This window comes from Ylistrum balloti, unplaced genomic scaffold, assembly GCF_031769215.1.
Source record: "Ylistrum balloti isolate Yb309-2 unplaced genomic scaffold, AGI_CSIRO_Ybal_v1 Utg370406, whole genome shotgun sequence".
NCBI classification, from domain to species: domain Eukaryota; kingdom Metazoa; phylum Mollusca; class Bivalvia; order Pectinida; family Pectinidae; genus Ylistrum; species Ylistrum balloti.
The window spans coordinates 443,528-456,201 of NW_026782277.1; the positions used below are offsets into that span (position 1 = coordinate 443,528).

A 12,674-nucleotide genomic window follows, 5' to 3' on the forward strand; every position below is an offset into this window, starting at 1 on the left:
CCAATCATGTTGCTGATGATTATGGCAAAACATATGTTTGAATCTAAATCAAATAAATTGATACGTGAATTTTCCAAAAAAAAAAGAGTATAGGTACATCTTGAGATTGAAATAATTATATCAAAGCTAAAAACAATAATTGTAGCATTTTCCCGTTTGGGGAAATTCCGTATTTTTCTTTATAAATTCGCAGTCCTAAAATAGCTTTGGAAACACCCACTCTACCAAATATGTAAACACAGGTGTGCGGTCATATAAACAGCCAGCAATTGTAAAGTTGTTTAGTACGAGTCGCAAAGCATGCTTGTTGGGTTTACATACACGCCCCTTGTCAAGTGGTTGTATAGATTAAACTCGATGCGGATTGAGTAGCTCTCGGCCACAATATATGTAATACCATGATCGTGTAACTACCTGTCCAGAATTAGCCAGGTACGTAGTTTCTGACAAGTTAACGTGTATATCTCGACATTGGCAGTCAAAGGTAAGTACACGACATGTACTTAGTAGCGCGTGCTTGTTTGATAACACCAGATATGTTAAGGTGTCAGGTATGCTTGTCAAAAATTCTCGATTTTTAACAAGTAACGATAATCGTTGTCACCTTGCGCTGTGATAATTGAGGATATCTTTATCAATTAAATTTGTCCGACTTTCGTGTGATAAGTACTACTAAACGCGTGTAGAATGTCCTTGTGTGCAGTAACACGGAAATCTACTCATAGTCTGTTTCAATACAATGGGACGCGGTTATATATGACAGAAGCCTGTGTTCATGCATATAAATCGGTAACGGCGGCCTTAGGATGAGATGGCAATCTACCCTTACCCCAGATAACGGAGATTACAGTTATATCGCATGTAAAGGTATGGTGACTATAAACACGGTATATACAGGTGTACATACAGTGGTCGGTTCTCGTGTTTCATTATTCTGTTGAATTGATTGTGTGGGCAGTACAGGGGACAGAAATAAACCGGTTGGGTGAAAATATACAGTGAAAGAAAGTTAAATAGATTAAGATTCTGTGCTGTGTTGAAACGACTTTCTGCCTAGCGTGATACCTAGTGTAACAGAAATTAATGAAAAGTACCCTCCCAACCGGGGGTACGGACTAACAACCTTTCGATTTCCGCTTGTTATGTACGAAGGTGACACGCACTGAAACACTGCGAATTGTTTAGAAATATAGCTTAAATCATAGAAATGTCTGTATCATAGAGTTTCATTTTGTACATAACTTTAGAAAATGACACCATTTAAAAGCCCTGACTAGAGCACAAGGTGCATGTATATATATATGTATATTTTAAGGCGATGGAAAACTGCACCAGGAAGGAAATGTCCACTTTAGGAGAGTGTCAAATAGTATGTGGTCAGAATTTTATCAGAGCGAATGGTCTTTTCATGTCTTATCTTCTAAATCTGATCAATGTTTCCTCTAGTTTGTCGAGGGAGGCGCTGAGGAGGGTGTAGGTGGGGGATTGATGGATAAGGGGAGGACATGGTAGATGATAAGTTACATGTATAGTGGAGAAACTACACAATATTGTACAGTAATTTCTAAAAAAAAAACATTATTTATTCTGTCATTTTAAACAATGCCAGATTAAACAAAGCTCAGTTAAAATTTCAATATTTATATATATTTATTGTAAAAGTACTTATGGTGATGTAATACAATGTTAGACTATTACGTCACAGAAAGCAAACACTGGAGACTAACGCGTCTCTTTATTACCCCAGAGACGAGTGCGTGCTGACTGCTGTAAGTTTGTAACAATATCGATTTTTTCCCGCCACGTTTGGTTGCTGGCAAGAATATGCATCGTTATTACAAACAATCATGATTAAGTACAGTATAGGTTCTGGTCCATCACGCTTGCAGGGTCACATAGATATCAGCACGGAAGCATGCCAGGGATTATGACATTTCATTTTCGTTTTTTCAGGAGGGAAAGATGGCGGACAAATAGCTACACAAACGGATCGCTTCCTGTTGAGGAACTATGGAAGGAGTGAGTATCTGTTACCATGGAAACACATTTCAGATATTGTAATTTTTGTGTTGTCTGGCTACAGAACGTTCGTGGGTCTAAAGGGGCAAATGATAATGATGTTTCCGGTGTGCATTGTGTAGCATATGGTTAAAGGTTAAACTGTGATATAGTTTCGGGAACTGGGGAGAGTGATGCAGGATGACATGACTTAGACAGGAACACTTCAGATATGTTCACCACATTTTTGATGACTTGGTAGTTTACACAGCACAGAGCGGTGTCACGCTTACCAAATGTCGACCTAATATCAGACATATCCACGTATTTCACAGTTATCCATATAATGGAATTGGTAACCTTCGTAACCACGACTATTAATCATAGTGATATGATGTTATCGTTGAAGGACATCTTCAGAATCACACACTGGGCTTCAATTTCACACGTTATATAATACATGTATCTCATCGTATGGCGATCTTATCGAACATCTGAGGTTTTCTTTGTTGGACTCTCAATATAACAAACGTTGGAATGATGTAATTATCAGCAAATGAAAATAAAACAATGTCAAATGTAAAAAACAGAAAATAAAAACTAAAAATAGAACTGTTAGTTCTGTAGATGTGGTATTAAAAACACAAACACAACAGGCTGTTCAATGATGATAGTTTTTTGGAGAGCAAAGTGTTATTATTGTGTCTGTAGATTTAGAAATGGATGAAATTGAAGCTGTATTGTCACAAGGAAAACATTAAATATGAAATCAAATTTCTATTTTATTTACGTTATCGGGGAATGTCTACAATTGAAGTCGGTAGATTTTACATTTTCCAGTTTACTCGAGTATCATTGTAGTCATCACTTGATGATCTTTACTAACTAGAAAGTTTATCTTTAAATATGTCTGCACAAGTTCTCCCGGCTCTGTAGCTCAGTTTTTTCCGTGTTGGAGTTTCATAGGAGGTTTTCACTGCATACGTATATAAATGACTTTAAACGGCGTTATATTCACAGATTCACAGTATGAAATGAAGGTCATTATATCGGGATTAACGGTGTAAGGTGAGGTTCTTTATATCGAAATTTCAATACACCTGTATTTATATAAATTGCTATGAAGGGCGTTATATCGAGATATGCTGTGTATGATGAGATTCTTTATATCGAAATTTCAATACACCTGTATTTATATAAATTACTATTAAGGGCGTTATATCGAGATCAACAGTGTAAGGTGAGGTTCTTTATATCGAAATTTCAATACACCTGTATTTATATAAATTACTATTAAGGGCGTTATATCGAGATCAACAGTGTAAGATGAGGGTCTTTATATCGAAATTTCAATACACCTGTATTTATATAAATTACTATTAAGGGCGTTATATCGAGATCAACAGTGTAAGATGAGGGTCTTTATATCGAAATTTCAATACACCTGTATTTATATAAATTGCTATGAAGGGCGTTATATCGAGATATGCTGTGTAAGATGAGGGTCTTGATATCGAAATTTCAATACATGAGTATTTTAAGAACTAGTACGGGCGTTGTCTTGATGTTATTGTTTATGATGAAGGTCATCATATGGAGATTATACTCGATAAAATGGTAATTTGAATTTTTTTAGAGTATATATATAAAACAACATTAGGAGCGTTATATCGATGTTTGTTGTAAATAATGGAATAGAAAGGGCGTTTTATCCAAGTTTTTTGTTCGTAAAGGAATAGAAACGGCGTTATATCGAGTTTTATTGGCATGGCTATCAGAAATGTCACGAGATTTAACCGTGTGACTATTGATTCTTCAAAACGACAGTATTCTGAAGAAATATTGGTCACCACAACACAGGTCAATAATTGACCACGTTGAGTAAATTTCAGTCAGTTATTGATTCGTGACGAGAACGTATGTACACTAAAGCCACACTGAGCATGACGTAAAGTTTGATTTGCTTACCAACATATGGTTCATGTACCATCCAACGTGAATTGTGAAGTTTTGTAGCTTCGCTGCTGCCCTGGTCATGTGCAGAATCGATATTTTTACGGTTTCCTCTTGTACATATTGTACATGGATATGCTGAGGTCGTCTACTCGTGGATTGCACCGAAAATATCAATTTTTTTTCTCATTTCTGTTGTGTGTTAAAACCATCGACGGTAGTTAACTAAGTCTGTCATCCTATTATAGCTCTACAACCATAGTTTCAAGAAAATCTTTTAATGACGGTCATTACAAAATCATGTAAAATTTATCCTTACAATCTTACCAAATGGTAAACACTTACTGAGGGATGGCCATTTGTAAATTATATAAAACATTGTCTGAATGCCTATCTTTGCACGGTTGCTAGATTTCCGTATTTGGTACCTGGGTAGTCAGAACCCGTCTACCAAAGCACCACGCCCCACGCTCGCCCCAGCCTCCCCCACGCTCGCCCCACCCTCGACCCACCCTCGCCCACTATCGCCCCACCATTCAAAGCACACTGACTGTCAATTTTGACGCATTATGTTCTCTCTCACCATGTTCGTCCGAACATAAAATAAGTCCAAATGAACAACAAACACTAAAATGGGATAACAGATCGTTGCTCATTCGATTTTTTCACATATATAAACATCAAAGTCAACATCCTTTGCACAAAAACCATCGACACAAAATACCTACATGTATAGCTAGCCGGTATACTACCTATATCTACAGTTAAAATGTTTCAAACGAAAAATATGTATGTATACATATTGTTTATTTTTTCCCGTGAAAATAAATCAATGTGCGTGTTGTACTGTTGAGCAACGAACTCAAAAGACCGCATTATCCACTTGCATGTCTTATAAAGCCCTACACCACGTGACATTTATCCCGATGTCCACACCGGTGCATTATACACACGAATACTTACGGAAACAACCGAACTTGTCCATTTTTCTGATGTCTAACTCTGTTAAGGTATATCGTTATACGTCAGGTAATTATAAGCTATGTAAGTGCCTTCTATAAACACTTGACGTTATTCTCTGTTGGTGGTGTAGGTCTGCTGTATTGTAAAGGCCTCTACATATGTTTGCTCTAACATGTGCATTAACCGCAACGTCATCTGGAATGTATTGACACGTGACTTATTGCATGTGCCTGATAGTCTAATTTCTTGATGTTTGCACCAACGAGCTTTCACAAAATATTAGATATCATCGCTATACATATTAATTGGGGATTTTCACTATCCGATAAAAACCCTATTATTATTGTTTTTTTTCTTCTTATCCTTAGTAGGGTAGTTCATCAATGTTCATATCATTGACCCTGACGCAATTTCAAGGTCACAAGTGACAAATATGTAAAATACTTTAAAGGACCTCCTCTCAATAACCAAAAAGCCCAGGGTGCGGATGTTTGGCTTGTAACAAACTGGGATAAAGGCCTTACGGGATTTGTTTTGTAAACGAATGACCTTGACCAACTTTCAAGGTTACATATAGCAGATATATTGGGATTTAAACTTCAAACAGATTCCATGGACCTTAATGCAAGTATTTTTAGATCTGTGCAAAACTTTATTAGATCCAACAAGAGATTTTGATGTCAAATTGCAACAATAACCACATATTTGCATCATCAGTATCGTAATATAACTTAAAAATGTATATTTGTAGAAGGCGTTTATAAGTAGCAATAACTTACGCCTGTCGTTAAACTTATATATATATATGAACACAATGCTTGCTGTGTTCTTGTTGCATGTTCTTGTCGCCGGTTGCTTTCAAGCGGAATTACAGATGTGAGAAAAACACAAATAAAGCATAAATCGACACAGCTTAAAAACTAGAAAACATGTATCAAGGTTTTAACAAGTGTCATGCCGACATGTCCATATGTACCAATGTGTTACTACGGACTTAGTTATCCGTGGCGTTACGCTTGTATTGTCATCTTCTAGACATTATTTGCATTATCGCCATCAGGTGGTGGTCTGGTGGCTCAGTGGTAACACATTCGTCTTTCACCTTGCCGTCCGGGGTTCGATTCCCTGAACAGATATTGGTTTTGTCTGGTTTTCTCAAACAGCTTTGCATATTAGAGCTTTAAAACAGGACAAGCAAATACCAAATTATGTAAACGATACGTAGGGAAGACACTTCTTATATTTACAATCATTTAATTATAATAAATGGAAACATCAAGTACAGACACATAAATTTCCTCCGTTTACAAAGAAAGTTTATAAATATATATAATAGGGTTAGAAAACGGGGGGAAAATGCAAAAACTTCAGTGGCGCAAAAATTAAATGTAACAGTAAGCAAACAGCTATGGAGCCATTTTTCTTTCCTTTCTTACTTTCCTTCTTTCCTTCTTTGTTTGTTTGTTGGTTTCCCTTTTTATGTGTGCCTGATGGATTTAATATGACTGTTAAGGAAAATGTGTTACAACAAAGCAGGCCAAGTGAAATACACTGTGCACGTAAACCTTCAGTACCTGACGTGAAATACTTGTACTTATACTTGTAATGTATACATTAGTAATGATATACATTATACTGCACTGAACAATGAGCTCTGGTCATTGACCATTTAGTTTGTTAACATAAATGACCTTGACTCGCTTTCAAAGTCACACGATACAATTATTTGGAACAATTTAAATAACATTTTCGCAATTACCAAGATCCACACCATTCTGATTTTTTGTCAGTTGCATACTGTGATAAATTGTTCTTTGACTAAAATTAGGTCTGTAAATTATATTTCCGGTCCTCCATATGGATCAAGGTTGAAAATTACTTATTTTGGTAACAAAACTTCTTCTCAAGTTTCACAAGGTCTAGAAGCTTAGTATTTCACATGCAAGATTGCCCTGTCGTTATTTATCAGGTCTGATCATATGAATGACCTTGACCCGATTTCAAAGTCAAATATGTCCATTTTGTTAAAAGTGGCTTCATTTTAAAAAACTTAAGAGGTACAGTGTGATCATGTTTGATAATTTTCTATTGATAGTAGAAAGAAAATATTGTTACAAATCTCAACTTCCGGTTTTAGGAAGGGCTCACGTTCAGAATATTATTTTTTCGGGTAACACAATTAAATAATATGAAGTTGTACAGTTTAGAGTCTAGATGTGTAATGGATATTGAACATTTTCAACTTCTTTCCTGATTGATAGCAGTTATTTTTGGACTTATAAGTGCTACAGAAAATTTATATGCAATTTATGTTTTTCAGGAACAGCTGCGCTTTCGAAAGGCTATGAAACCAAGACTGAATTTCCAACAGAAAAGTATATGTCTGGTGTCTTACAGGACATGCGCGATATGTATTTTCATTCTCTCCGTAATGTTTCTTGTTCTTAGTAACTTGGTATCATACTCAGCACTAACACACAAAGCAGGATTATTTCATCAATATGTGCTGAACATGTCAGACTTGACGGCTAATTCAGGCAATAATTCTTCAAGAAAGACGCTGGGATGGATGTCACCTGCCGTTATCAGTAAGAAGACGATTGGTTCGAGTTTTCGTGATAAACTTCAAGGAAATTCAACTTTACCAACTTCAAGCATTGCTGTTGGAACACAACGTCAAAACAAGAGAGAATTTTCTCAAAATGTTTTCTTGAAGAATAAAAAAGAGGATTTCCGAAAAACGCATTTTATGACCGTTGAGGGAAAAGGACGTCTCGGTAATCAAATGTTTCAATTTGCTGCACTGTTAGGTGTTAGTGCTCTACATAATTACCTCCCCTTTGTGCCTCCAAATCATCGAATTGCACAGTTTTTCGATATCGCCGAAGTGCGCGTGATCAAAATGCTAAATTCACAAGGACACGGAGAGGAGCGCGCTGGTGCATTTGACAGCAGGATACACCAACTATCTCATTCCAAGAATTGGACGTTACACGGATATTTCCAGTCTTGGAAATACTTTGATCACATTGCTAATGATGTAAGAAAAGCCTTCCGATTTAAACCTTCTATTTTTCACAAAGCGTTTACAAAGTTAAAGGCTTTGAATGCTAGCATAACAGTTGGAGTTCACATTCGGCGGGGTGATATGAACAGTAAGATAGAACTCTCGCGTGGATACAATGTGGCAGACGAAATATTTGTTAAAAAGGCTTTAACGTTCTTTCGGTCGAAACTTAAAAATCCTATCTTTGTAATGATTGGTGATGATGCAGCTTGGATGATGTCAAAGTTTAGCTATGCCGATATTAAAATTGCTACTTCCGGAAGTGCTGCAGTTGATTTAGCTATAATGTCCCAATGTAACCATAGCATCGTCACTTCCGGTACATACGGTTGGTGGGGCGCCTATTTAGCGGGAGGAGAAACTGTCTACTTCCGAGATTACCCAAAACCGGGATCCTGGCTTGATAAACAATACAATAGAGCGGATTATTATCCGTCCAACTGGATAGGGATGAGCTGACGTCAGGGTCAATAAACATCTTGTTTTGTTTACTAATGCTTGTCTCTTTTTAATTTTTACTTCAAAAGACACATTGTTTGGGTTATTCTTTATTCGGATCTATCTTGTATATTGATCGTTAGTTGAAATGGGAGGGCAAATTATTTTAACGGAAGTCTTTATCGGACATTTGTTTTCTCTGTTGATGTATTTTTTCAATGAACCTGTTTTAAACGAATATTTCTATCCACGAAAATGACGAGAAAAGAACTTCTCAAAAATATGACAACTGCCGACTTGGTTTGCTTGTTTTTTGTTTTATTTTTTTTTAGTGTTTTTAGTATGCTTGCAATTACCTCGGTGATAATGTTACATATGACAAGTGCCTGTACAGAACATTGATTATGTCCCTGTTATCGCGGGATAAACACATTCTTCTTCTCAAGGCCTGTTCTATGGTCATGTGATCAGAATTACATGTTTTAGGTGTGCAGTGGACCATGGTAGCAAGTGGTCCATTACACAGCTTTCCATTGTGAGACATGTAAAAGTATGCATTAACAGTGATTATTCGGATGTAGGTCATTAATTTTAAAATATCATAATTAAACCATGTCAGTGATGATAACTATATGTATACATATACCAGGTTATCGAAATGATATTAAGTGTTGTTGATCAGAACATTTCAGTTGGAATTCTGTAAAATCACTCTTGCCAACTGTATGTAAAAATGTAGGTAAAAGAGCATAAACCTTGTCACAGAACATATGCATACTACACGGAACTGTGATATATCTTGTCTCTCCCACAAAATACATATCTACTACAGGGGACTGAAATCTCTTGTCTCTTCTCACAGAATACATAACTACTACAGGGGACTGTGACATCTCTTGTCTCTCCCACAGAATACATATCTACTAAAGGGGACTGTGACATCTCTTCTCCCGATCACAGAATATATATCTACTACAGGGGACTGTGACATCTCTTGTCTCTCTCACAGAATACATATCTACTAAAGGGGACTGTGACATCTCTTCTCCCGATCACAGAATATATATCTACTACAGGGGACTGTGACATCTCTTGTCTCTCTCACAGAATACATATCTACTACAGGGGACTGTGACATGTCTTGTCTCTCTCACAGAATATATATCTACTACAGGGGACTGTGACATCTCTTGTCTCTCTCACAGAATATATATCTACTACAGGGGACTGTGACATCTCTTCTCCCGATCACAGAATATATATCTACAATAGGGGACTGTGACAACTCTTCTCTCGATCACAGAATATATATCTACTACAGGTGACTGTGACATGTCTTGTCTCTCTCACAGAATACATATCTACTACATGGGACTGTGACATCTCTTGTCTCTCTCACAGAATACATATCTACTAACGGGGACTGTGACATCTCTTGTCTCTTTCGAAGAATACATATCTACTAAAGGGGAATGTGTTATCTTTTTTCTCATTTATAGATATCTATTCTACTACCAGGAACTGTAACATCTTATCTGCTCTCCTAACAAACACTGTTTGAAGTATCACTAAATTACCTTACGTCCTTTTCATGGTTAATTTACCGTCCAGACTGCGGATGTCATTGACAGGAATCGAACGTTCTTATCATGTCTATGGTCTAAAATAGCTGTTCAGAAAGGAGTGATGAAAAACACCCTGCTATCACTTCGGTTCAAACTAGCGACCCATCGGTCTCTAACCGAACACATTACCGCTCGAATTTAGGGAAAATCTGAACACAACCAAGACATCATATTTAACGTTTTCATTAAACAATCACATGATAACTTAAAAGAAAACCCCAAAATATCCTGCTCAGACTTTCGCCAAATAAGTCTGTCTAGTTTGAAATAGATAGATTAAGAAAATCTTACAAAGGTCTTCACAAAACAACCCCGTCTCTACTGAACAAAGCAAAAAAAGGGAAAGAAATGTTTTATCAAACTTTCATCCCACAAAATAGTGTTCTCTGATCTCAACGAAAACAGAAAATCTTACTGATACTACCATCAAACATACTCGTAAAGATTGAACCAAGAGAAAAGGGGAAGAAATATTTTCTCAACCAACAAATCCTTGGTAGAACACACCAAAAAAGATTACGTAATCTTTCACCATTCAAACCGGTAAAGGTTTACATTTAGGTAAACGTCTGCTCTTTCTCTGAGATTGTGAACTAAATAGCCACATTAACGAAAAAAAAAAAAAAAACCCAAACAATAATCATGTCAGATAACAAATATTTATTAAATACAAAATGCACTTCAATATTCATCACACAGACGAAAACAACTTCTGTTAACATCGCTGCAGTTTTGTAGGCTCGTTTTCAAGGAATAGTGTATGATAGCTCGAGTTATTTCCCTTGAAACGATTCACCATTACTAGCCGCCATTTTTGTTTGATTGACAGCCAATGTCAGTTTAAAGGCGTAGTTTCCTTGAAGTAGGTGGTGGTAACCTCACCGAATTATGAGTATATCTCTCTACACGCCATTTTAAAATTCCGTACAGTCTTTTCTTCTGAAAGCTGCCTCAAATACAATCAGTCCATTCAAACCTGTTAAATATAACTGTTGTAGCGTAGGTGCTGGTATTACTCGTAGTTTTTGTTAACCTTTACGTCATGATATGTTTTAAGTTTGGACTATATAATGTTAATTAGTATTGTATATGTAGTATTAGTTTCATTACTTAATGAATGTAGATTGAATGGATGTAAACTAGATTAAATACAGGAAAATGCATTTGGATATTATTTCCCATATTCAGTTATTAAGTAACACATTCCATCCCATGTTATTCATCTCTTAATTTCTGTCTATAACAATGTGTACAAATTCTGTCATAACTTCCATTACTGGTGATATATCATACACAGTGACTTGTTGAATATTGTGATATCGTGATGAATATTGTGATATCGTGATGAATATTGTGATATCGTGATGAATTATTGTGATATCGTGATGAATTATTGTGATATCGTGATGAATATTGTGATATCGTTCGTTCCCTTCCTCACTCTCTCTGTTCGTTCCCTTCCTCACTCTCTTTGTTCCCTTCCTCTCTCTCTTTCTCTGTTCCCTCCCTTCCTAACTCTTTCTGTTCCCTCCCTCTCTCTCTTTCTCTATCTCTGTTCCTTCCCTTCCTCACTATCTCTGTTCACTCCCTCTCTATCTGTCCCCTCCCTCCCCTCTCTCTCTCTCTCTCTCTCTCTCTCTCTCTCTCTCTCTCTCTCTCTCTCTCTCCTCCCTCTCTCCTCTCTCTCTCTGTACTCCTCCATCTCTCTCTCTCTCTCTCTCTCTCTCTGTCCCCTCCCCTCCCTCTCTCTCTCTCTCTCTCTCTCTCTCTCTCTCTCTCTTTCTCTCTCTCTCTCTCTCTCTCTCTCTGTCTATCCCCTCCCCCTCTCTCTGTTTTTCCCCTCCCTCCATCTCTCTCTCCCTCTGTCTCTGTACCCTTCCTCCCTCTCTATCTCTGTCCCCTCCCTCTCTCTCTCTCTCTGTCCCATCCCCCCTTCTATCTCTCTGTCCCCTCCCTCTCTCTCCCTCTTTATCTGTCTGTCCCCTCCCTCTCTGGCTGTCTTTCCCCTCCCTCCATCTCCCTCTCTCTCTGTCCCCTTCCTCCGTCTTTATCTCTGTCCCCTCCCTCTCTCTCTGTCTGTCCCCTCCCCCTCTCGCTGTCTTTTCCCTCCCTCCATCTCCCTCTCTCTCTCTCTCTGTCCCCTTCCTACGTCTTTATCTCTGTCCCCTCCCTCTCTCACTGTCTGTCCCCTCCCCTTCTCTCTGTCTTTCCCCTCCCTCCATCTCTCTCTCCCTCTCTCTCTCTCTGTCCCCTTCCTCCGTCTCTATCTCTGTCCCCTCCCGTCTCCCCTTTGTCTGTTTTTGTTACTCTTGTTGTGTCTCTTCTCTTTTTTTGAGTTGACAATTATTGAATTCTGTTAATACACTTTTAATTGGAATAAAAAAGCCCTCCCGACCTATGCCGGCAAAGAACAGCCCGACACATTTCAGTTCACGATCGTGTCCTGTTATATACACACCCGCTCCAGAATCACCTTTCTGGTGAATCTCTCGGCATATTACTTTAGATAATCCTTTCATAAGTACTTTGTCATGTGGATATGTAATTTTTTCTTCGATTCCAATTGCGGTGCATTTACAAGTTATGGTTGGGGTGAACGCACCGAATTTCAAAACACTGCTATTCGGCAA

At 37.6% G+C, this 12,674-nt stretch overlaps 1 protein-coding gene across 1 annotated transcript; it reads left to right on the plus strand.

Annotated features, from left to right (window-relative positions):
* Positions 1-827: 827 nt before the first annotated feature.
* Positions 828-8,440, plus strand: LOC132554473 (galactoside alpha-(1,2)-fucosyltransferase 2-like). Its single transcript, XM_060218790.1, has 3 exons — positions 828-867; positions 1,954-2,019; positions 7,235-8,440. Exons 2-3 carry the CDS (start codon positions 2,011-2,013, stop codon positions 8,438-8,440), a joined length of 1,215 nt encoding a protein of 404 aa, XP_060074773.1. The 5' UTR covers positions 828-867; positions 1,954-2,010.
* The last annotated feature ends 4,234 nt before the right edge of the window (positions 8,441-12,674 follow it).